At 45.3% G+C, this 26,377-nt stretch overlaps 1 protein-coding gene across 2 annotated transcripts in view; it reads right to left on the bottom strand.

The window, feature by feature from the left end:
- Window positions 1-26,377, bottom strand: part of KCNH8 (potassium voltage-gated channel subfamily H member 8) — a 492,644-nt gene that overhangs the window by 270,222 nt on the left and 196,045 nt on the right. For both annotated transcript variants that reach the window (XM_070797270.1, XM_070797274.1), the window contains exon 3: window positions 3,931-4,062. In XM_070797270.1, the coding sequence (XP_070653371.1) occupies window positions 3,931-4,062 (132 nt within the window). The remainder of the gene's footprint in view (window positions 1-3,930; window positions 4,063-26,377) is intronic.

The raw sequence follows: 26,377 nt of genomic DNA, 5'->3' as shown, positions 1-26,377 counted from the left end.
GATGGACATGAGTTTGGGTGGACTCTGGGAGTTGGTGATGGACAGGGAGGCCTGATGTGCTACAGTTCATGGGGTTGCAAATAGTCAGACACGACTGAATGACTGAACTGAACTGAAGAGGTAAATAGGATCTCATATTAAAGTAATTCAGAAATGCTAGGAACACATATAGAAGTTATTGGTTGGCACACTACTTTTAGAGTCGAAATGAAGTATGTGTGAAAAGTGGAAGGTATTTTAAAAAATGGTTAAAATCACCAGATTTATACTGTAGTCTCTCTCTCTCTGAGGAAAAGGAATGTTGTAGTGAGCTCTTTCAAACCCCAAATTAACAGGTGTATTTTACCCCTTTTATCCATTGCCATCTTTCAAAAGGGGGATTTCTCCCTGATCATACAGACACCAGGAGCACAGGGCAAAGATGATGACCTCAGTTATATAAAACCAGTAGTGATGATCGTCGTGATCAAAACAAGTCAGGTTGATTAAACTGCCCTCATTGAAGCAAAAAATGAAAATGAAAGTGAAAGTCGCTCAGTTGTGTCCGATTCTTTGCCACCCCGTGGTCTATACAGTCCATGGAATTCTCCAGGCCAGAACACTGGAGTGGGTGGCCTTTCCCTTCTCCAAGGGATATTCCCAACCCAGGGATTGAACCCAGGTCTCCCGCATTGCAGGCGGATTCTTCACCAGCTGAGCCACCAGGGAAGCCCCAAAAGCCATATATTTATTTCTAAAGACAGTTCGGTGTGTCTACACATGTATGCGAATACACATAATACATACACATATATTTAGCGTTTGGAGTAATCCCTTGGTGGCATAGTAAGAAAGGTACCTGGTCTTGTCCCTGCTCTAGACACACGACCCCACAACCCCAGGAATCCCTGGAGGGCTGGGTCTCTTCTATACTAGTGGATATTCGGTCCCACAGGGAAGCTCATGACCAGGAAGACGGGAGATTAGAAGGCTGGGCCTCGTAACCGCCCCCTGACCTTCTGGGAGGGCAGCGGAGCTAAGCAACAAGCTGATCACCAACGGCCAGTGATGTAATCAACCTTGCTTGTGTGATGACTTTTCCATGAGAACTGTTACAGAGTAGGAGACCCAGTGGGCACCTCCGGGTGCTGGGCCGGGGAGAGGGGAGGGGTGGCAGCCCCAGGCTCGTCCCTATGCCTGCCCCAGCATCTCTTCCATTCGGCTATTCCCAAGTTACAGCCTTCGTCATAACAGAAGTGTTTTTCTAAGTTCTGGGAGCAGTTTTAGCAAATTATCAAATCTGAAAGGAAAGGGGAGGGCTGTGAATTTCCCAACACTGCAGTCAAGTTGGACACAAGCATGGGGGGCTGGGTACCCGGTACCCGTGACCAGCATCTGTGTGCAGGTGGGGCCCTTATACTTATGGACGCTGATGTTCATTCCAAGTACCAGACCACCTGACCTGCCTCCTGAGAAACCGGTATGCAGGTCAAGAAGCAACAGTTAGAACCAGACATGGAACAACAGACTGGATCAAAAGTGGGAAAGGAGTACGTCAAGGCTGTATATTGTCACCCTGCTTATTTAACTTATATGCAGAGTACATCATGAGAAACGCTGGGCTGGATGAAACACAAGCTGGAATCAAGATTGCCGGGAGAAATAGCAATAACCTCAGATATGCAGATGACACTTTCTTAGGGAAAGAAGTGAAAAGGAACTAAAGAGCCTCTTGATGAAGGCAACAGAAAAGAGTGAAAAAGCTGGCTTGAAACTCAACGTTCAAAAAACTAACATCATGGTATCCAGTCGCATCACTTCATGGCAAATAGATGGGAAATAATGGAAACAGTGACAGACTTTATTTTGGGGGGCTCCAAAATCACTGCAGATGGTGACTGCAGTTTTGAAACTAAAAGGCACTTGCTCCTTGGAAGAAAAGCTATGACCAACCTAGACAGCGTATTGAAAAGCAGAGACATTACTTTGCCAACAAAGGCTCAACAGCAAAGGTCGTCAGGCTGTGGTTTCTCCAGTGGTCACGTGTGCATTGAGGGTCGGGCTGTGAAGAAAGCCAAGCGCCAAAGAACTGATGCTTTGAGCTGTGGTGTTGGAGAATACTCTAGAGAGTCCCTTGGACTGCAAGGAGGTCCACCAGTCCTTCCTAAAGGAGATCAGTTCTGGGTGTTCATTGGAAGGACTGATGTTGACGCTGAAACTCCAATACTTTGGCCACCTGATGCCAAGAACTGACTCATTTCAAAAGACCCTGATGCCGGGAGGGATTGGGGGCAGGAGGAGAAGGGGACGGCAGAGGATGGGATGGTTGGATGGCATCACCAACTTGATGGAAATGAGTTTGAGTAAACTCTGGGAGTTGGTGATGGACAGGGAGGCCTGGCATGCATCCATGGGGTCACAAAAGTCAGACATGACTGAGTGACTGAACAGCAAAAATAGTGTCAGAAGTGAATTAAATTTTAGGACACCCCGCGGTGTCCAGCGAGCTGCAGAACTGGTGGTTCAGTTCAGTTCAGTTGCTCAGTCGTGTCCGACTCTTTGTGACCCCATGAACTGCAGCATGTCAGGCCTCCCTGTCCATCACCAACTCCTGGAGTTTACTCAAACCCATGTCCATGGAATTGGTGATGCCATCCAACCATCTCATCCTCTGCCATCCCCTTCTCCTCCTGACCTCAATCTTTCCCAGCATCAGGGTCTTTCCCAATGAGTCAGCTCTTTGCATCAGAAGGCCAAAGTATTGGAGTTTCAGCTTCAACATCAGTAAGGGAAAAAACCTGCGGTTGATATTAGAGGTGTTCTAAGTAAATGCACTTCACACTTAACTTCTTCTTCTAACTTCTAACTTCTTCTAACAGGAAAGAAAATTTTGAAAACAGAAACAAAAATCGTGTGCACCTGTTTACATGCTTTTCTCTCCTTAGGCAGGTATTATACTTGCTCTGATATTCAAGTAACTTTGCTGATATGAATGCTTGCCTCTCCTGTATGTAAAATATCCCATAATATTTAGTTATGCAAATACACAGGAAAACAGTCATGCATTTGCAAACACTCCAAATGATAGCCGTTGGGAGGTGGGGGCACCAAATAGCTCTCAATCTGTGTTGTCATTCAAAAGACATAATACATATAGAACACCCAGATACATTTTTACAAAGACATAGTTGTTAAAATGTCAAATAGCTGATTCTTGTAAAGAACTTTGTAGGAAATGCCTACAATGACAACTGCTTTTTCTCTGGTCATCAAAATATCCAACTCTACTTCTGTTTAAATGAAATAATATGGGCAGTTTTTCTAGTGTTAATTTTTGTCTGCTTACATAAATTCAGGGAATTTCCTCATAAACTGTAAACAGAAGCTATAAGGTAAGCAATACAAAGTCTTAGGATCCTTTAAAGATCATTGAAAATCTTGTCTATGTCAACACAAATTATTATTGCAAGATACAGATACACATCTGCAATGTTCCACTCTAACAAGCACTAAATCGAGTTCTGGGTTTTGTACCTAAAATGAAATCTTGCACTTTTAAGTTCTGAGCTGCTCTACGGTAGTTTAAACTGAGAGCTATCTTTTTAATTGCCTCATTTTAACTTCACTTATCACTATCAGTTCGTATTTTTCCCTGATAAAATCAGGTGGTATGAATCTGTGTACTCTGATACAAATTTTTCCATCCTCATCCTCTTGGAATCAGAATACAAACTTCTGGTTCCTGTCAAGTGAATCTTTGCTACAAACAGGAGGATGCAAACTCACATGAGTCTGTGATTTCGGGAAACGCACCAGATACTGACTGCTAAGAGTTATGAATATTTATCAGTTGCTGTTATTAAAAACACTCTTTTTTCTTCCTGGAGTTTCTGAGTAAACAATTTCAAAACGTTATTCCATCTGTCAATGTTTTCTGAAAACAGCACAAACCTTCTTTTTTATCTTCTGGAGTAATCTTCACTTTCGTGTCTGTTATATCTTTGAACGAGGCCAGAAAAAGGACCACATCTCCTTTCTCATTCTTTATGGGAACAATATCCAACAGGCACCAAAATGGAGACCCTGCAACCGTAAAGAAAAACACATCAGCCACTGCCTCCTGCTTTTGTACAAAAATCACATCATTCATGGTACAGTTCATCAAGTCCTTACTGTTTTCTTCTAGCCCACGACTCTCCCTACAAATCTTAAAAATGTCAGTTTTCAGATTCCATACATGTCTAGCCCATATAGATATCTCTTCATTTCCATATGAAGGGCTTTCTCTGAAAATAAAACCGTATTTTCAAGAAAGCCACTGGTCTGTGATGAGACCTTTTTGCCTACGATATTCAAGCTGTATTTCTTCTTTGAATGTATTGATGTTGAAGCATTCAAACTGATAAAACTTTGTCCCTTCCCACCTCCAGCACACACTGGTTCCTAAATAAAGATCTTTGTTTGGTGTGAGCTTCCTAGAGGTTTCTTTAGTCAGTTTAAAAATCAATGCTTGTGCACCAGAATAGCTAAAAGAAAAAACGATGGAAAATACCAATTTTGGGGAGGATGTTTGTCACTTGAACTCTCCTACATTGCTGACGGGTTGCAAATTAGTACCTATATTTTAAAAAATGTTTGGCGGTATCAACATATATTTTCATAACACAACATTATTCAGCACTGTGAACTGCTGCTGCTGCTGCTAAGTCGCTTCAGTCGTGTCCAACTCTGTGCGACCCCATAGACGGCAGCCCACCAGGCTCCCCCGTCCCTGGGATTCTCCAGGCAAGAACACTGGAGTGGGTTGCCATTTCCTTCTCCAATGCGTGAAGGTGAAAAGTGAAAGTGAAGTTGCTCAGTCCTCTCCAACTCTGAGCGACCCCATGGACTGCAGCCTACTGGGCTCCTCCATCCACAGGATTTTCCAGGCAAGAGTGCCGGAGTGGGGTGCCCTCACCTCCTCCGTCAGCAATGTGAATGAGTGATAATATAATTGGCAGCAGACTAACATATTGTTGAGTAAAAACAGCCAGACGTGGAGGAGTAGAATCCATTTAAACTAAGTACAAAAACAAGCAAAACTAACCTGTGGTGTTACGGGTCACGTTAGTGGTTACCTTTGGGAGATTGGGAGGGAACACAGGTCAGGAAATTCTGGGATGCGGGTCCATCTTTCGTGGCCTTTACGGTGATTACATAGGAGTACTCAGGTTTTGAAACTCATCAGACTCTACACTCATGAATTTTTCAGTATGTATGTTTTATTTCAATAAAATATTCTTAAAAGTGATACTTAATACCCCAATAAAGAGCAAAGTAATGCTGTTTGCAGCAACATGGACGGACCTGGAGATGACCATGTATCTAGTGAGGTTAGCCAGACAGACAAAGACAAATATCTGTGACATTGCTTATATGTGGGATCTGAAAAAAATAAAGACGCAAATGAACTTCTTATTTATGGTTACCAAAGAGGGTAGGGAGGAGGAGGGATACGTTGGGAGGCTGGGACTGACATATACACGCTGCTGGTGCTGCTGCTGCTGCTAAGCTGCTTCAGTCGGATCAGACCCTGTGTGACCCCATAGACGGCAGCCCACCAGGCTCCTCTGTCCCTGGGATTCTCCAGGCAAGAACACTGGAGTGGGTTGCCATGCCCTCCTGCAGGGGATCTTCCCCACCCAGGGATCAATGTTGGGGGCTAGCGTGAGGCACTCCGCCCGTGGCAAAGGTCATGAGGAAGGAGGCTCGACATACGCAAAGGCGGGATCGAGCCTCAGGAGTCCCCCTGGAAATCCTCGAGCATCTACCCCCATAACCAGAGCCTGCCTACTTCACTACTTTGTGCTCACCTACACCTCTGACTTTACGGGGGGCTGTCCCCCACCACCTCTTTTGGAGAAGGAGTTAACTTAGAGCTCCAGTTAATAATAATTCCTGGGCGTGATAAGAGTGTTTTAACCTACAAACTCCTCTGAAGGTTCTCTAGCCTGCCTGACAGGCTTGTCCAGCCACATGTGATCAATCACAGCCTCCCAACCGTGAGAGGCACGAGATGCTTTAAACCTTCTAAAAACAGGTTCCTTAGAAAAGTTAGAAAACTATTAGTATAAGTATAATGGGCTGATTAGAAATTGTATTGGTGAAGGGTTTTTCATTTGTTGAGCCAATGTTTGTTGCTAAGTCTCCACATCCCCTTCCCTTACACACATTAATGAATATATAGAAGAAATAAGTATTAACCTTTGATATTAATCACGTTAGACCTTAGGCTAAGTAAATTCTTTCCTTAACTAAAACCCATTACACCCTCACCCTATAGGAATGTAACTTTATTTGGGTGGCGTCTGTTTTAAGAATAATCACCCCTGGAGAAATAAGTGTCCTGGTTGACTGACCATTGTCACAAGGAGAGGGTCGTAAATTGTCAGCAGGCCCCCTGGCCAGAAGATGATGTAACACCCCTAAGACCTCTGTATACATTTGTATGAAGCACCTGACTTTGATAAAAGTCAGGACTGCTGTCCCCACGTGACTTTTGCATAACATCTCAGTGTATAAAAGTAGACCATGGAAAATAAAGAATTGGGATCAGTTTCTCGAAATACTGGTCTCCCCATGTCGCTCTCTCTCTCTCACTCTGGTTGAGTCTCCATCTGGAGCGCGGAACCCACCATGCTTACTAATTATGCCTGGGCTTCTAAGATCCGACCAGGGAGGCCTCAGTGTCTCCTCTCCTTTGGGAGAACGGAAGGACGCCTGCGGCCTACGTAAGTGGTGCAAACTTCTTGTCTTGAAGTTTTATTGGTCTCCCGCGTAAACCAAGCTACTCAGCCTCTTTTCTCCACTGAGTTTTCCTACTGAGCTATCCTCATCCTATTACTGTTTATATCTTTGATAAAATATTTAAATAAATAGGTCGCCAATGCCGTCCCTGCTTCAAATACCCTGGATCAGCTGGGGCAGGACCCCGGCAGATCAAACCCGAGTCCCTTACAACTCCTGCATGGGCAGGTGGTTCTTCAGCACGAGAGCCACCTGGGAAGCTGCTTCATTAACATGGGTCGCTCTAAATACAAATTGTGTAATGAGGTGACATCAACCAGGCTACTGTCAGCATTCCCACCGTGTACACGACAAGTGAATCAGCAACAGTGTAAATGACATATACGCCACTTTTTCCTTCTTTCCTTCCTTCCCTCCACGCTCCCTTCCCCCTTTCTGCCTTCAGCTGCCCTCCTATTTAACCACACCAACTTGCTTACAAATATGGCTTTGGGTATTTTCAAGATCTTTCTGTGTTGTTGGGTGTTGTCATTATAGACATGCCTGAACAGGCTAAGTCTGCTCCTGCCCCTAAAAATGGCTCTAAAAAAGCTGTGACCAAGGCCCAGAAGAAGGACGGCAAGAAGCCCAAGCGCAGCCACAGGGAGAGCTACTCCATGGACGTGTACAAGGTGCTGAAGCAAGTCTATCTGGACACCAGCATCTCGTCCAAGGCCATGGGCATCATGAACTCCTTTGTCAACGACATTTTCGAGGGCATTGCTGGAGAGGCATGGCACCTGGCGCATTACAACAAGCACTCAACTGTCACATCCAGGGAGATCCAGACCGCCCTGCGCTTGCTGCTACCTGGGGGGCTGGGCAAGCACGCCGTGTCCGAGGGCACTGAGGCTGTCACCAAGTATACCAGCTCCAAGTAAATATAATATGCCTAGCCACTGTTAACGGAGAACACAATGGCACCCCACTGCAGTACACTTGCTTCGAAAATCCCTTGGACAGAGGGCCTGGTGGGCTGTAGTCCATGGGGTCGATAAGAGTCGGATACGACTGAGCGACTTCACTTCACTTTATCTTCATGTTAGAAAGCAAAGCATAAGTCATTTGCTCCTTCTTCCAGAAAAAGAGAACCAATGCCAAAACCTACCAATCAGGTTCAAAGCAACACCCTTTTCACTTAATTTGCTCACTTATCTTTCCCTTCCCTGCTGTCTTCAGTGTCTCCACCCTGACTTTCTGACAAAATCTTCAATCTTGCATGAGTGTAATAACTCAGAGCGGTTCCCCAAGGTCTGCTTCTTCCTTTCTTACCCACAGGTACAAAGATGACCATGTAATGCCTTTCACTCATCAGCCACCCAGACTTGGCACAATAAATCTCTCTTAGGGTTAAGAAGCGAGGAAGAAAATCCCTAGGCCTCCAATCCAAAGATGGGAAGGGTTCTTAAAAGCAGGGTTAGAGGGCAGACATCGTGTCAGTGTTAACTCCCTCCATATATAGCAATAGTAATTACCATGTGGGTTGGTGAGCACTAAAACAGATGAGGCTCTGCCAAGATTTAAGTTAATAACACCTTTAATTTCCGCAGATAAATACAATTCATGGGGAGAGAACAGGGTTCATACCCTACATGGTAAACTGTATTTTTGGAATTGCATAAATAATCACATAGGGTTGAAACCTGGTGGAAGTTCCCACGTCTCCATTCTCGGTACTTTCTTTTACTTCACTGGGAAACAAGGGTGCGAGAGAATCTGACTTGGTAATATTTATAATTGGAAGAAGGTATATACTTTCCACATACCCCCAAAAGATTATATTTGGCAATAAGTATAGACTAACGGTAAGGTTTCTAGTATGAGTTCATGGTTCAATAACTTAATACCAGGAGGCAGAAATGTAAAGAGAGTTGAGCTGAGAGTTGCTTCCTTCTCTCTAGTGGCTGCGTGGCCATGATAGAATGCATGCAGCGTCTCCAGCGTGATAGAGCAGCATCGAGTGGAACCGGGCACTTTGCTGTTGTCGTTTAGTTGCCAAGTCACGTCTGGCTCTTTTGCAACCCCATGGACTGTATCCCTCCAGGCTCCTCTGTCCATGGGATTCTCCAGGCAAGGGTACTGGAGTGGGTTGCCATTTCCTTCTCCAGGGGATCTTCTCCACCCAGAGATGGAACCCGGGTCTCCTGCGTTGGCAGATGAGGTCTTTACTACTGAGCCGCCTGGGAAGCCTAGGGACCCTTTGCATGACCCTTATATCAAGTAGGATTTTGACTGGATTTTTAACGATAAATAGGTGTGACCTTTAGTCCTTGACATTAGGGCTACAATAACACAACACCCTGTGTGGACAGCGTCGGTACTGGGTGACTGGGTGACGCAACATTTTGAGGTGCTCCTCATATTTCACAGCAAACCTAGTGGGTCTCGTTCTCTATCACCGCGGTCTCAGTGCTGCATACTCAGTGGTGTGATCAAGGGTTGACACTATTTAGAAACTCAGCCAGGGAATAATAGCGGGGAGGGTGTTGCCAAAGGGCGGCAGGTGTGCCAACAAGGCCCTACTGCCGGAGGCTGATGGCGGGACCCTAGGGTCTGCAGCGAAAGAGTGGGGCGAGGGGTGAGTGTCGCAGGTGAGTCTCTTTAGCACGGTAGTTTCTGCCTCGTCCTTGCCCTAACCATCTCTCACCCACTCTTCAAATGTCTTCTCCCTACCCTTAGTTTTTCTCCCCAGGCTGCTTAAAGAATCTGTGAAAATACAGGGTCCTGATTAAAAACACCCAATGGCTTTTCACTGCTTGCTTGCTTAAAAAACATCAGTATAGCATCCCAGACACTTTGTCAACATGGAGGATCTATTTTCATGGAACAGGAAAGGAAAACAGGAATGGGATGGGGGTGAGGAGGTGATCTAAGAGAAGGGTCAGATTCCAAAGGAGGAAGTCCCAGGAAGACAAGCCCCACAGCAGCCTCTCCGGGGCTTCCAGGTGCCTGTGCTCCTCTAAGTGACAGAAGCAAGGATTCTTTGGTGAATTAGCAGGTAAAGCCTCCACCTTTAACCTGCAGGAAGCCTTCCTTCACCTTATCTGCAGGAAACACCTCTTCCGAGGACCATCCATCTATAGTGCAGCCCATATGTGTTTCAGATCTGTGCTCCGTTCCCAGTGAATCTGCCTTGAGTGGACAGCTCTCTTCCAAATGCCTCAGGATCCTAAAGCACGGAACTTAAGAACACTGGGGCCCAGAGACCTTGTGCAGCAGTGGAAGGCAGAGCAGGGTTGGTGGGACAAGAACCGAGTCCGCTGGATATCTTGCTGAGATGGGCAGGGTCTAAGGACACCTTTTATTTCAACATTTAATGAAAAATGAGGATCTCAGGAAACAACGTGCTTTAAATTTTTAAAGCCTGTTTCTTTGGGCTCCCTTGTGGCTCAGTTGGTAAAGAATCCAACTGCAATGCAGGAGACCTGGGTGTGATCCCTGGGTTGGGAATATCCCCTGGAGGAGGGCATGGCAACTCACTCCAGTATTCTTGCCTGGAGAATCCCATGGACAGAGGAGCCTGGCAGGCTACAGTCCACAGGGTCACAAAGAGTCAGACATGACTGAGAGACAGTACAGCACAGCAAAGCACTTGTTTCTTTAGAGAAAAACAAACAAACAAAAATTCGGTGGACACACACAGACGATGCACAGCGGTGGATTGTGGGGTGATAGTTTCTTCCTTTTTCTTTTCTTCTCAGATCCTTATTTTCAGCTTTGCTACAATAAGCATAAAGGAATAGATAGTGGAATTCTGGCAACTCTAGAGACCTGCAGTAGGAAATACAGAGTTCAGGACTGGGTAACTGAAGCAATGATCACTTTGCGTATATTATCCATGATTCAGTTCTAACAGATACCCCATTTCAGATTTTGAGAAAAGTTATGTTTTGAGTTAGGGTAACTTACAAAAAGAAAGAGGGAAAGAAAAGTTTAAAAAAAAAAAGGAAGAAGGAAAGAGGAATAGATACAAATCAACTGATCTTGGCTGCATAGAATGTGCCAAGTTTTTCTTTCTTTTTTCTTCATCTTTCCATTTTGTTCCAAGTTCTGTCTCTCCTTAAATACAAGTACCTCCTTCCTTTCCCAGGAATATGTATCAGCGTCCTCAAAAATCTCTAACAATTAAACACAAGAGGACCCTTGGAACTTGAGATCTGAAAAAATATCTCCACAATGTGTTTTAGTCAATACTGCCAACAACCTTGCTCAACAAATCATTTAATGGAGATTTGACCAGTAGAGCTATTTATTACTTGCCTTAAGAAAACCTAACTGCTTCTGATAGACAGAGGTAATTCTTACCTACAACTGAAAGAATTTTTCACATATGGGTAGCCACAAATTCATCTGGGATAGGTTTAGAGGAGGAGCCACGATAGCTGATTACAGTCCAGTGAGAAATGGAGCCAAGGGATTCCTGACATTGTGATGTCCAGGGACAGCTGTCATTCATTAACTTTTATTACAGGCTTCCCTCATAGCTCAGTTGGTAAAGAATCTGCCTGCAATGCAGGAGACCTGGGTTCGATTCCTGGGTCGGGAAGATCCCCTGGAGAAGGAAACGGCAACCACCCCAGGATTCTTGCCTGGAGAATCCCATGGACAGGGGAGCCTGGTAGACTACACTCCATGGGGTCGCAGGAGCCGGACACGACTTGGTGAATAAACCACCACCGTGTCCCGGACACTGAGCCACAAGCTCTCTATGCATTCTGGGTAAACTTCTCATCCATCACCCTGACCGACATTTTCACAGACTGATCCATAGTTTACAGCTGGGGAAATTGCCACGTGTGGCATTTTCTTTAGGGTCCCACAGCTAAGTAGTGTCAAACAGCAGGCTTTAAACCTAGGTCTGAGTTTGATTTCTAATGTGGCTTTACTCTAATCTTCTGGGAATGATCTCCATCTATGAGCAATGCTTTAAAAGTTGAGTTTAATCTTTCTTTCTACCTGTGCTCTAGAACATAATGATACATATTCTTTTTAAAATGTCATATTAGAAGAGACAAAAGTAAAATAAAACCTTTGGATAATCAACAAATTTCCCTCTCAACCCAAAAATAACAGGAGAAACTCTATTTGCAGTAAAATTCAGCTACTTTAGTTCTAGATTGGAATATATCCTTCACTTAGGTACATATGGCCCTGATTTTTAAATTTCTTCAATAACCAAATAGACAATGAGATCTGAAAACCACCTCTGGTACTGTTTTTAGTCCCCTCATTGAGACAATGAGGATGCAGTTATAAAAACTTTGTAATTCCAGTCTTCAGGCACAGTTACCTAAGTTGTTAACGTGCACGGCATCATGTCCTGACCTCATTCACAAAACCTTTGCTTGACCCTCTCCCCAGGGCGCTTCTGCCTCTTCCCTAGAAATGGTGATATTTGTGCCACTGCAGTTGCAGGCAGGACACACACAGCACGCCCTACGTTCTCCTCTTCTCTGCAGACGACAGAACTGAGCCCACCCCGCACTGGGCCATGGGCACTTCTCCAGGGGTGCCCCAGGGGAAAGAAGGCCACCACGCTTGACCATTGTCAGCGAGCAGACAAGAGTCTCATCCGACAGGCTTGGCCCCACGATTCCTCCTTAGAAGCCACTTCTTTCTGAGAACAAGGTGCTGAGACCAACTCACTCCCTTGATACTTGACTTTTAGGAAAGCAATTTAAGATTGCTTTAGACTTGCAGTTGTTTGCTGTAAAAGAACTTGGATTAAATGAGAATCGGAGGATCAAGCTAACCCTCTCTAATTGCACAAGGCTTTAGAGGGATAAATCTATGGTCTTTGCAGGGCAAGGGGAATAATTGTTGGTACCAATAAGCATAATGCCAACCTACACGGAGTGTGGTTAAGGGGGTCTGGGGCTCTGGGACTACTTAGTTTAGGACCCAGAAGAAAATATTTGGAGATTGCATTGCAAGCAATTGGACATAAGTCATTCATTCATTCAGCATATTTTTGCTGAGTGCCTGAAATGGCCAGGAACTATTTTGAGTGTTGGGAAACACATCAGTAAACCAAACAGAACAGATATCTGTCCTGTGTCCTGAGAGAACTTATACTCTACTTCCAGGAGAAAAACAACAAACTACAAACAAGCGTATGGTTTATTAGAAGGTTTTAAATACTACAACAAAAAGGAAAAGTAGAACAGGGTAAAGGGATACAGAATGTAGGAGAAGGTGGAATAAGGCTCTGGCGTGAGGTTCTTAAGTGCTGCTTAATGAATCTTCTGAACATTAATAAATAAACTGTGGGTTATTGCTGGTCGTCTTTGCAGCACGTGATGGGAAGACCACAATGCAGATCTCAGGTCAAGCAAAAGCGAGAGAGAAGGAAGAAAAACGGGATGAGAGTGTCTTAGAGCTCAGTGCAGCTCCAAGGAAAGTTCTCCAAGGCCATCACGGAGTCATCTAGCCAAGCCAACCATCAGAGCACCACCGCCTCGCCTTGGAACGGACCTGTCTCAGCGGCCCTGCCTCGCTCAGTCGCTGGCTGGTAGCAGCCTGGCAAAGTCTGGTCTGTGCCAGCACAGCGATGTGCTTCAGAGGACAGCAGCTGGGGTTATCAGCCACACTCCCGTGTAGTCAGAGACATGAGACGCCCTTTCTCGTGGTCGCTACTGTTAGCATGGCAGACATCTCACATGTTTAGCAGAATAGCATCCCTGCCCAGCCACTGCACCTCCATCTTCCATGGGAGATGAAGACTCCTCTCCATGTGCCGCCTTGGTAAAGTGCCCCACCCAGTGCGTGGGGCAGCCTTCACTGGAAGGACCCACCCAGTGCGTGGGGCAGGCTTCACTGGAAGGACCCACCCAGTGCGTGGGGCAGGCTTCACTGGAAGGATGGGCCACCCTTCCCGCTGGACCAGTCATTCTTTCTCCTCCGGTAACTGCAATCTTGAACAGTGGGACCCAAGATCAAAAATGAAGGAAGCAGATTTATTTAACAGTGAAGACCAGAAAGATCTTGCCCGTTATTCCTGCTTCCGAGACCTCGTGGAACACCACTGCTTCTTGTTTTTTTCAAAGACTGGCTGCTCATTCCTTTCTTTGGTTCCATATGTTGCAACATATGCTTTCAATAAATTAATATTTTTGCCTCTGATAACCAGAATCAATATTTATTTGCATGCTGCTGCTGCTGCTAAGTCGCTTCAGTTGTGTACAACTCTGTGCGACCCCATAGATGGCAGCCCACCAGGCTCCGTCGTCCCTGGGATTCTCCAGGCAAGAACACTGGAGTCGGTTGCCATTTCCTTCTCCAACGAATGAAAGTGAAAAGTGAAAGTGAAGTCTCTCAGTCGTGTCTGGCCCTCAGCGACCCCATGGACTGCAGCCTTCCAGGCTCCTCCGTCCATGGGATTTTCCAGGCAAGAGCACTGGAGTGGGGTGCCATTGCCTTCTCCATACTGGATATATATCTACTTCTCATGGTTAAGAGCTCTGAAGAGGTCAATACCTAGAAAAGTATTTTGTGCTTTTTGTCTATTAAGTAAGGAGTTTACCTGAATATATAATGCTTTGATTCTTTAATCATTAAAAAAAAAAAAAAGTCAGGCACAACTATGGCTCTGTGTCTGACTCTTTGCAATCCCATGGACTGTAGCCCTCCGTCCATGAAACTCTTCAGGCAAGAATGTTGGAGTGGGTAATCATTCCCTTCTCTAGGGGATCTTTCCAACCCAGGGATTGAACCCAGGTCTCTTGCTTTGCAGGCAAATTCTTTACTGTCTGAGCTACCAAGGAAACCAATAGTGTTAATTAACAGTTCAGTGTTAATATTTGTTAGGGGGGTTCAGGGTGGGTATTTGTTATAGAAATCTCTGTATTTTGTGTACATATGAAACATTTCATGATTTGTTTTTTCATTAAGGAAACAGGAGAATTATTCAGCACTTCCTTGAACATCAAATCTAGAATTAAGCTGGAACAAAATCTTTTCAGATTGCTGATCAGATCTTTAGAGATGATACAAGGAACACTTTATTGTAAAGATGAAGATCCTGAGTTCAGGGTGGGTGAGTAAACTGAAAACGGCTAATGTTATTGTTGAAAGAGATGGAATTAGACCTCACGTCACATGATTCTCTGTTTCGTGGGCTTTGTGCTAAAAAAAACAGGGCATTTCTCCAAACAGTACAAAAAGAAAAAAGGGAATAGTTCTCATATGAGAAAATAATGTGGCTTTTATGATTTTAAAAAAGGAAACATTGTACTTATATATGTTATTGATTTAAAAAAGGCCAGGACACATAACAAATTCCACATTAATTAAGTCCTTTTTAAGCAATTAGGTTCAGAATTAGAATCTGTGTTTAAAAGTCCGAGCAGGTAAGGCAAAATGGACAGAAAATATGTCCTACGGGAGAAAGCTGAAAGTTTGAGTTGAGAATTTGGAAACAAGGAAACAGGAACTGAAAAGAGCTCGTTAAGGATCTCTTGACAATTTTCCGCAGCATAAATAAACATATGACGGCAGTTTTAGGGCCCAACTTAACCCTCCCCGCGAACGTGGCGACCACAGACACTGAGCATCTCTCCCACTGTGTGAAGTCGACTCGCGAGGACTCGGCAACGCGGTGCCAGGCTGCCCCGAGTCCCAGCTCGGCGGGCGCGGGAGCCCAAACAGGCAGGCGCTGCCTCAACGTCGCGTTTCTCTCCCGACGCGGCCGGCGTCTCCCCAGGACTGGAGGCCGAGCCCCGGTGCCTGGGGAGGCTCGCGGGCCCCCGCGCTCGGCGGAGCCCTCGCGCCGGCAGGCCTGCCCCAGGACGGGCAGCGCCGCGAGGAAAGCAAGTCTGTGCGCAGCGTTCTCCTACCCGCTTGCAGACGACCATAGGCGCGTCCCTCGACAACAAAGTACAGAAGAGACGCACGTGTGCAGACTGGACTCGGCCCGGCGGGGAAGGAGGCGGGGCAAAACGGGTAGCGCAGCACTGACGCGTGTGCACGACCTCGTGTGAAACCCAGAGCTGGCGGGAGGCTGCCGTGTGACACGCGGCTCAGCCGGGGGCGTGACGACTGGGGCGGGGCGGGGCGGGGCAGAGGCTCAGGAGCGAGGGCGGCACGGCTGAGTCATGCTGCTGCACGGCGGAAACTGACACCACGCCTGGGGCAGTCGTCCTCCAACCAAAACAAACTCCAAAGAAATAAAACAGGCCCGAGCTGACTGCACTGTACAGTATCAGCTGTTTCCCAGAGCTTCTTCATATTAGGGGTTGGGATAATGAAGATACTTGTTTCTATTAATGTATTATTTGGGGCTTTTGCATATATGTATATAATACATACATAAATGTAGATGTATCGTCTCTTAAAAAATGCACTTGAGAAATTTTTCAAAAAGTACATTTTGAGCCTGTAGCTGTAATTAAAACAGGACAGTTTGGAATTCTCCTAAACCATAAGAGTTTCAGTTTGGTAGTCAACCTAACAGATACGGCACATTCATCTTCAGAGGTTGGCAAACCAGATGGGAAATATTTTGACTTTGCCGTTCTCTGTCTCAGCTACTCAAGCCTGCAGCTGTAGTGCTCAAGCAGTAATAAATAGCACACACAAAGTGCACATGACCGCTTTCCTTTGTAAAACAAGCACCCCACCAGATACGGCCTGCAGTCCCTACTTGGCCAGCTCCCTGTGTAGAAGCCTACAGATTACCGTACAGTAGTGGTTAGCTCTTGAATCTGGACGTCTCACCTGCCACAGTATTTAAGAAGCATTGTTAGTGCACGAATCAGGTAGCGTCTTTGTTCAGGTAGAACTGAGATTATGAATGTCATAGTGGTACATGCTGAAAGACTATCCAGACAGCCCTCCTCCAGAATAGAGGGTAACTATATCCTTTCTCTTTCAATAATGAGAATAGACTTAATGATACTTCACCTGAAAAATAGGCTTAACTGTCAACCACCCAGAGGGATCCCTGACAAGGCTTTTCTTCCAGTTCCGTCAATAGAAGCTACTTTGGGGCTGTCTAGGCGGCATCACAGAGCAAAATCCATGCAAATCAGAAGGCTGAAGGAGTGAAATGAGATTGTGGTCAAAGAGTCTATAGAATCAGGACAAAGCAAGCTAAAACATGTGAGAAAGAAGCTAAAATGCACAAGAAATTTCTACTCTGGCAATCTCTTTTATTCAAGAGAACAGGTAGCTTTCCAAACTATTAAAATATATTCTACACAATAAAACAACTTTAAGCAGAGGGGATTTTTTTAAATCTCAGAACACATTCTGAGGTTAACAGTTTCCCGTTCAATAGTATCTTTTCTTAGTAGAATTGTTAACGAGATTTCTGTTGCTGTTTGATATTCCTACTATATTCCTAAAACAGAGTGCTTTTTAAAAAAATAGTCGAACATAACATTTCAAAAGATTATTTAGTAGACTCGAAATTGAAGAATTCTGGGGAAGTCAAGACTTCAAGAAAAATAGTTCTCCTTATCACAGAGGAAATCAGCCTTCTGGTTGTAGCTTGTTTTATTGTCCATCAGTACAGATGTTCCAAGCCATAAGATCCTTTTTTCCACTTGATGTCAGTTATAATATGATGTCTCTTGGATCCTCTCATGGGTACTCTGTAGATTAGTAAATATTAAAAAGCAAAGACAGAAAACCCCCAACTCATGTAGTCTCATCTCAAATATGCACCCAATAAAGCACAAAAAACAGGTAAGGTGACTTTTGTTGCAAATACCCTTTTTAGAGACACTCCTGACATTGACTTCTCTCTTATCCCCCAAATCAAGGCATCACTCAACATTGTCATTTCCAGGAGCTAAACTTGTGAAATCGCTTCTAAATCCGTTCACTATCCCATCTTAATTGGGCACATCTTATACTTATTCAGGGTTCCTCAAACTTTAATCCCCTGGGGGGGCTCCTAAAAACACAGACTCTGGGACACACCTCCAGATCTGACTCGGTAGGTCTGAGCAAGGCCCGACAATGTGCATTTCTCACAGCTCCCAGTGATGCCGATTCGACTGGACTTCACGTCACACTCTGGCACACCCACTGGTCCGAGGGATCATCACCACGTATGTGCACCACCTGCCTCAAATGGCAGCAAAAGTGATCTCTGAAAAATGTGATCTTCATCCCATACCTCCTGCTCAGAACACTTGGACCATGACGACCATTAGCTAACTGTCATGGCCTCAGCATGACAGTGACCTGACTCCTGTCTCCTTCCCCGCCCCCACAGGAACGTGGCTCTCCAAGGACCCTGGTGTCCTCTCCTTTTCTCACATGAGACGCTCTCTCCCAGGACCTTTGCACACGCAACTCTCTTTGCCTGGGGTGCTTTCATTCTTTCCTCCATGGAGTAAATTTCCACATTCTTCAAAATTCAATTCAAATATCACTTCCTTGATGACATCTTCCTTGTACACTGTATTTGGTCCAATCCCCCTGTTATTCCCTCCCACAACAGACTGTCATTTTTCTGCAAACTACTTAACAGGTCGTGTGATTATTTGATGTATCTTTCTCAAAAGGGCATAAGGTACAGAAGATCAAGAACTATGCCTTTTTTCTCTTGCACTCTCCCAGATGCAAAGCAGAGTGCCCAGCCTAAACTTGGGAGGCACTCTAAACTCTGTATTAAAAGAACAGAGTTCCTCATTAGAAGATGAATTCCAATTTTCAATAATAAAGCTGGTTGCAAGACTGATCACTAATATTCAGTAAGCATCCATGTGCCTGGCATTGTGCTCAGCATTGGACAAGCAATATTTCACTTAAGCCCGTTAAGGATACGCTCTCACTATTATGGCCATATTCCAGATGAGAAAACGGAGGCTCAGGAAGTTGAAGAATCACCGCTATATTTTCTACCACTTATTTCCTTTATCTGACCCTCTTAAGAGCTTTAAGATACAAATATTATCTCTGTTCACCTCTTAGGGACAAGATAAGCTGTTGGAGGTGAAACAACTTGGCCAAGGTCACGTACAGAACGTCAGTGACTCAGCCAGGACCCAGGTCCTCACACAAGAAGCACGTTGGAAATGCCAAAATTGCTCTCTGTAATAAGACGATTTCTACTACATTTCTGATTCAAATATGCATCTGAAAATGTGAATTCATTTGAACATCCTGCCAAGTTGCTAAAGACTGACAATTGGATTGTTTCTTAGAAAGCACTTTCAGCTTTGAGAGGTATCTCCACGCCAGGGCTTCTAGGGAGAGCAAAAACACTGCTTCCTTTCACATTTTGAGGGCTCCATTGTCTCCTACACCAAGCACAGCGATATCGCCTCTGTTTACAGGCGCCGACTTTCTCTCCATTCTCCGTGCCTGCCACTCCAGCTGCCACCCCTTTGCCTTTACTTTATTAAAAACAAAAAAAAAATTGGCGTACAGTTTGATTTAGAGTGGTGTAAATGGTCAGTTTACAATGGCTGCAATTTATAATGATTAGTTTCTGGGGTACGGCAAAGGGAACCAGTTTTACCTATCTATATATCCACACACTTTTAGATTCTTTTCCATATAAGTTATTACAGAATATTGACTAGAGTTCTCTATGCTCAACAGTAGGTCCTTATTAGTTACCTAGTTTATATGTAGTCATGTGAATGTGTCAACCCCAATCTCCCAGTTTATCCCCCCGACCACCTTCAGTTCAGTTCAGTTCAGTTCAGTCACTCAGTCATGTCCGACTCTTTGCGACCCCATGAATCGCAGCCCGCCAGGCCTCCCTGTCCATCACCAAGTCCCGGAGTTCACTCAGACTCATGTCCATCGAGTCAGTGATGCCATCCAGCCATCTCATCCTCTGTCGTCCCCTTCTCCTCCTGCCCCCAATCCCTCCCAGCATCAGAGTCTTTTCCAATGAGTCAACTCTTCGCATCAGGTGGCCAAAGTACTGGAGTTTCAGCTTTAGCATCATTCCTTCCAATGAATACTCAGGACTGATCTCCTTTAGGATATCCTTGCAGATCAAGGGACTCTGAAGAGTCTTCTCCAACACCACAGTTCAAAAGCATCAATTCTTTGGCACTCAGCTTTCTTCACAGTCCAACTCTCACATCCATACATGACCACCAGAAAAACCACAGCCTTGACTAGATGGACCTTTGTTGGCAAAGTAATGTCTCTGCTTTTGAATATGCTATCTAGGTTGGTCATAACTTTCCTTCCAATGAGTAAGCGTCTTTTAATTTCATGGCTGCAATAACTATCTGCAGTGATTTTGAAGCCCAAAGAAATAAAGTCTGACACTGTTTCCACTGTTTCCCCATCTATTTCCCATGAAGCGATGGGACCGGATGCCATGATCTTCGTTTTCTGAATGTTGAGCTTTAAGCCAGCTTTTCACTCTCCTCTTTCACTTTCATCAAGAGGCTTTTTAGTTCCTCTTCACTTTCTGCCATAAGGGTGGTGTCGTCTGCATATCTGAGGTTATTGATATTTCTCCCGGCAATCTTGATTCCAGCTTGTGTTTCTTTCAGCCCAGCGTTTCTCATGAGGTACTCTGCATAGAAGTTAAATAAGCAGGGTGACAATATACAGCCTTGATGTGCTCCTTTTCCTGTTTGGAACCAGTCTGCTGTTCCATGTCCAGTTCTAACTGTTGCTCCCCCTTAGTAACCATGATTTGTTTTCTACCGTGTTTACTTCTGTGACCTAGAGATTGTCATGCTGAGTGAAGCAAGTCAGACAAAGACAAATGTCCTATGATATCTCTTTTATGTGGACTCTAAATGGATGGTACCAATGAAGCCACTCCCCTCGCCTTTTCCGGCCAGCAGGTGGGTGGGGAGGCACTCATCTCTCCCGGGTTCCTTATTCTGTTTACCCACTCTGGGCCTGCATTGCCTGTCCCCCAGGCAGCTGTGACAGAAAAGACTAACATCAGAGGGATGTGGGTGAATAAACCTCCAGACCCCAGCCCTGCATTCTTGAAGCAAGGACAACCTGGTCATTTCCTGTGCAAACATGCTGATTTAGTAAACTGGTAGACAGCATTCCCTCTCTCTGTGCAAGCTATTTATTTAAAAAGAAAAAAATATATCCAAGCAATGGAACCAATTTCGGCCCAGAAACAGAAAGAAAAGGGAAGGGTGGGGTCAGAGGCTAGAGGAAAATTTCGGAGGAGAGGGGACCATTAACTTGAAACGAAAGGGCAAAATGAGCTCCTTGGAGACAGACTCATACTGTATCTCAGGGCCATTCCTGGTGGGAGTACTACAGGGCTTCACTGGAAACAGCAAGAGAAATATTTATATTCCCTGAGCAAGTTATCTGTTAAGCATTTCTGAAGTATCAAGGACTCTTCTAGACATACAGATACCACGATTGACATGGCACCAGAAAGGAGGGCTGTGCCCAATCTCATGGGGGGAGACAGATACATAAAGGGAAAGCTGTAATGCACAGTTGGCTTCTCAGGGGGCGCTAATGGTAAAGAACCCCTCCGCCGTTGCAGGAGACGTAAGAGATGTGGGTTCAATCCCTAGGTCAGGGAGATCTCCTCAAGGAGGGCATGGCAACCCACTCCGGTATTCTTGCCTGTGAAATTCTGTGAACAGAGGAACTTGATGGGCTACAGTCCACAGGGTTGCAAAGAGCTGGTTTATAAACAATACATTTTTTTCCTCACAGCTCTGGAGGTTGGATGGGCTGGGCGTCTGAGCTCAGAGTGCCAGAGCCAGTGGGTTCTGGTGAGAACCTTCCTCCAGTTGTAGACTGCCAACTTCTCACCGTGTCCTCAGATGGTTGACAGATAAGGGGTGAGTTCCTGGCTCATTTCTACAGGGACACTCATCCTACTAATGAGGGCTCCACCTTCATGACCTAATAACTCACAGAGACCTCTCCAAATACCACCAAAAGGGAGTTAGGTCATCAGTATATGGATTCTAGGGGAAATAAGAACATTCAGTTCATTGCATGATGAATGAAGTTCACTGCAGCGCACTCAGTTGCTACCAACTACAAAGAATGGGCTTCCCTCACAGCTCAGTTGGTGAAGAATCCACCTGCAATGCAGGAGACCCCGGTTCAATTCTTGGGTTGGGAAGATCCCCTGGAGAAGGGAACAGCTACCGACTCCAGTATTCTGGCCTGGAGAATTCCATGGACTGTATAGTCCTTGGGGTCGCAGAGTCAGACACAACTGAGCGACTTTCACTTCCTCTTCACACTTTCACAAAGAATGGAAGCGTGATGTGAAACAGAAGGATCAGACGGTCACAGCTGGTGAAGGCCTTACTGGTGAAACAGGCTTGAACTGAGTCTCAGTCATTTCATTAGCTCCTTGTGAGCGGGCTTCCCAGGTAGCACGGTGGAAAAGAACGTGCCTGCTAAGGCAGGAGACATAAGAGACGTGGATTCTATCCCCGAGTCGGGAAGATCCCCTGGAGGAGGACATGGCCACAAACTCCTGTATTCTTGCCTGGATAACATGGTGGCCAGAGGAGCCGGGCAGCCTGCAGTCCGTGGGGTCACAGAGGGTCAGACACGACTGAGCAGCTGAGCACCATGTGTGGAGAGGTGGTGGAGAACCATCCTGGCAGGGAGAGCATTAAGCTTAAAGGCACGACCCAAGTCAGAATACGGAAGTTGTGTGTGTGGGGGGGAAAGCATAAGGTAATAAATCAGGCTGAGGTGGGGTAGGGGATGCTTGGTGGAAACGATGATTTTGCGGGGGTGGGGGAGGGTGGAAAAGAAGAAGGCTGGGTTTGGAGACAGAGACACCAGACCAGAGAGCTCATCAGGAGCTTCATCTTGAGCCTGAGGATTTGCACTTACCCTGAGAGCCACGAGGAGCCACCGGAGCCTCTGTCATTGGAAGGCTGCATGATCGAGTTTGCCCTGTAGGAAGGTGTCTTTGGAAGTGATGAGAAGAAACGATTTGAGGGGAGTCCGCTGGAGACTAGGTGATCAGTACTGATGAAGTGGAATTACTGTAGCCTGGGCCCAGAACCAGGACAGTCTGAACAGAATCAGCAGCAAGAGAAGGGCTTTCCTAAGCAGGGCAGAAGGGTCTTGGTGGGGGCTCTGGAGGTCTGAGCTTCTGGTAACAATCATCGTGTAAATTCGATGGGTGGCACTAACAAACAGAGCACAGCTCCATTTTTATACACTGGTAGCCAGTCAATGTTTTATAACTATTGATCTTGGAAATAGACCTCTGTCATGTCTGCTAAGTCGCTTCAGTCGTGTCTGACTCTGTGCGACCCCATAGACGGCAGCCCACCAGGCTCCCCCATCCCTGGGATGCTCCAGGCAAGAACACTGGAGTGGGTCGCCGTTTCCTTCTCCAATGCATGAAAGTGGAAAGTGAAAAGTGAAAGGGAAGTCGCTCAGTCGTGTCCGACTCTTCGCGACCCCATGCACTGCAGCCCACCAGGCTCCCCATCCCCGGGATGCTCCAGGCGAGAACACTGGAGTGGGTTGCCGTTTCCTTCTCCAGTGCATGAAGGTGAAGAGTGAAAGTGAAGTTGCTCAGTCGTGTCCGACTCTAGCGACCCCATAGACGGCAGCCCACCAGGCTCCCCCATCCCCGGGATTCTCCAGGCGAGAACACTGGAGTGGGTCGCCGTTTCCTTCTCTGTCATGTCTAGCGTGGTGCAAATTTTGATGTTAGTTTTGTAATTCATACACAACTCAGAAGGGATGAAGCCTCTCGGTTGAGACATCATAGAGTCCTTCAAGGATCTCCTTTCAGGTGGTGAGATGCCCATGGCTTTTTGGTAGGGTGTGGGGAACAGGAGACCTGCCCACAGGGCAGGGCTCAGAGTCTTTCCAGGGCTGGGTATTGGATTCAGCCACCGAAGTGGGAAATTCTGAGGGCCTGGCATTCTAGCAGGTGGGTTCTACTTGGGGGAACATGGCAGAGGGGAAAGGGATATTTGTTGAATGGCTATAATCTTCAAAACTTGCCTCACACATCTGCAACTTGTGTATTTCAAAGGCCCTACACCCATAAGAGCCACAGTGCTTTGGTTTCAAGACCTGGCTGCTACCATTTTGAGATTTTTGAATCTTCTTTTTTTTTTTTTAGAAATGGGCTCTGCATTTTCACTTTGCAGCAGCAAATTCTATGTAGCCTGTCCTGACAATGCCTGCTGAAGAATAGTTATCTCATCTGGTCCTTTATTGGTCATCTCTGAGGCTGGCACTGCTAGATCCATTTCAGAGAAAACCAGGATGATGCTCAGACAAGCAAGGTCACTGAGCTAGAATATACAGTGAGTGGAAAGAGGGAAGATTCCACCCCAAGTCTTTCCAGCTCTAACTACTGATCTCGTTACACTAGCTATTCAGGGCAAGTCCTTCACCCGGGCACAGGAAACGCAGCCGGAAGACCTTTACCATGGCTTCCTGCAAGTTCAGTATCATTTCTTCCCACCACAGAAAGAGAAAGGACCTTTCAAATAACCAGCTTCTCTTTTTTCAAAGGCAACATGTTTACCTCCAAAGAGCTTCAAACATTCCGTGTAGTTATAGTTCATTTCTGGCTCCTAAAGATGGGAATGACGAAGAGCCACAGGTAAACAAATGAGTAACTTAATGGTTTTTTTTTTTTTTTTTTTTTAACATTTTTCTCTTTTTTAAAAGAACTGAACTATAGTTGATTTACAATGCTGTGTTAGTTTCATGTATACGGCACAGTGATTCATTTATATATATATCAGGTATGTTGTTGTTCAGTCACATATATATATATATATTTTTTTTTTTTCAGACTCTTCTCCTATTATACACTATGACAACATATGAGGGTAGCTCCTGGTGCTATAAAGTAGGACCTTATTGCTCATCTGTTTTGTATATGAGTGAGTGAGTGTTAGTCGCTCAGTATGTCTGACTCTTCTGCGACAGCATGGACTGTATTCTGCCAGGCTCCTGCCTCCATGGGATTCTCCAGGCAGGAATACTGGCATGGGTTACCATTTCTTTCTTCAAGGAATCTTCCTGACCCAGGGATGAAACCCGGGTCTCCTGCATTGCAAGCAGACTCTTTACCAACTGAGCCACTAGGGGAATCCTTGTTTTATATAGAGTCAGTCAATTCAATTGCTCATTTCTGTCTGACTCTTTGAGACCCCATGGACTGCAGCACACCAGGCCTCCCTGTCCATCACCAACTTCCAGAGTTTACTCAAACTCATGTCCATTGAGTTGGTGATGCCATCCAGCCATCTCATCTTCTGTTGACCCCTTCTCCTCCTGCCTTTAATCTTTCCCAGCATCAGGGTCTTTTCCAGTGAGTCAGTTCTTCACATCAGGTGGCCAAAGTGTTAGAGTTTCAGTTTCAGCATCACTCCTTTCTAGTGAATATTCAAGCCTGATTTCCTTTAGGATGGAGTGGCTTGATCTCATTGCTGTCCAAGGGAATCTTAAGAGTCTTCTCCAACACCATAGTTTAAAAGCATCAATTCTTCAGTGCTCAGCTTTCTGTATAATCCAACTCTCACATCCATACATGACTACTGGAAAAACCACAGCTTTGACTAGATGGACTTTTCTTGGCAAAGTAATGTCTCTGATTTTTAATATGCTGTCTAGGTTTGTCATAGATTTTCTTCCAAGGAGTGAGCATCTTTTAATTTCATAGTTGCAGTCACCATCTGCGTGATTTTGGAGCCCAAGAAAATAAAGTCTGTCACTGTTTCCATTGTTTCCCCATCTATTTGCCATGAAGTGATCTGTTACATATAAATACATAATACATAAATACATGTATATGTTCAAGCTGGATTTAGAAAAGGCAGAGGAACCAGAGATCAAATTGTCAACATCTATTGGATCATCAAAAAAGCAAGAAAGTTCCAGAAAAACATCTACTTCTGCTTTATTGACTATGCCAAAGCCTTTGACTGTGTGGCCCACAACAAATTGTGGAAAATTTTTAGAGAGATGGGAATACCAGACCACCTGACCTGCCTCTTGAGAAATCTGTATGCAGCTCAGGAAGCAACAGTTAGAACTGGACATGGAACAACAGACTGGTTTCAAATAAGAAAAGGAGTACATCAAGGCTGTGTATTGTCACCGTGCTTATTTAACTTCTATGCAGAGTACATCATGAGAAACGCTGGGCTGGAAGAAGCACAAGCTGGAATCAAGATTGCTGGGAGAAATCTCAATAACCTCAGATATGCAGATGATACCACCCTTATGGCAGAAAGTGAAGAAGAACTAAAGAGCCTCTTGATGAAAGTGAAAGAGGAGAGTGAAAAGGTTGGCTTAAAACTCAACATTCAGAAAACGAAGATCATGGCATCCAGTCCCATCACTTCATGGGAAACAGATGGGGAAACAGTAGAAACAGTGACAGACTACATTTTGGGCTTCAAAATCACTGCAGATGGTAATTGCAGTCATGAAATAAAAAGACGCTTACTCCTTGGCAGGAAAGTTATGACCAACCTAGATAGCGTATTAAAAAGCAGAGACACCACTTTGCCAAGAAAGGTCTGTCTAGTCAAGGCTATGGTTTTTCCAGTGGTCATGTATGGATGTGAGAGTTGGACTGGGAAGAAAGCTAAGTGCCAAAGAATTGACGCTTTTGAATTGTGGTGTTGGAGAAGACTCTTGAGAG

The sequence above is a fragment of the Bos indicus genome, chromosome 1 (genome assembly GCF_029378745.1).
Source record: "Bos indicus isolate NIAB-ARS_2022 breed Sahiwal x Tharparkar chromosome 1, NIAB-ARS_B.indTharparkar_mat_pri_1.0, whole genome shotgun sequence".
Lineage (NCBI taxonomy): Eukaryota > Metazoa > Chordata > Mammalia > Artiodactyla > Bovidae > Bos > Bos indicus.
This window is presented reverse-complemented; position numbering and strand designations above follow the sequence as displayed.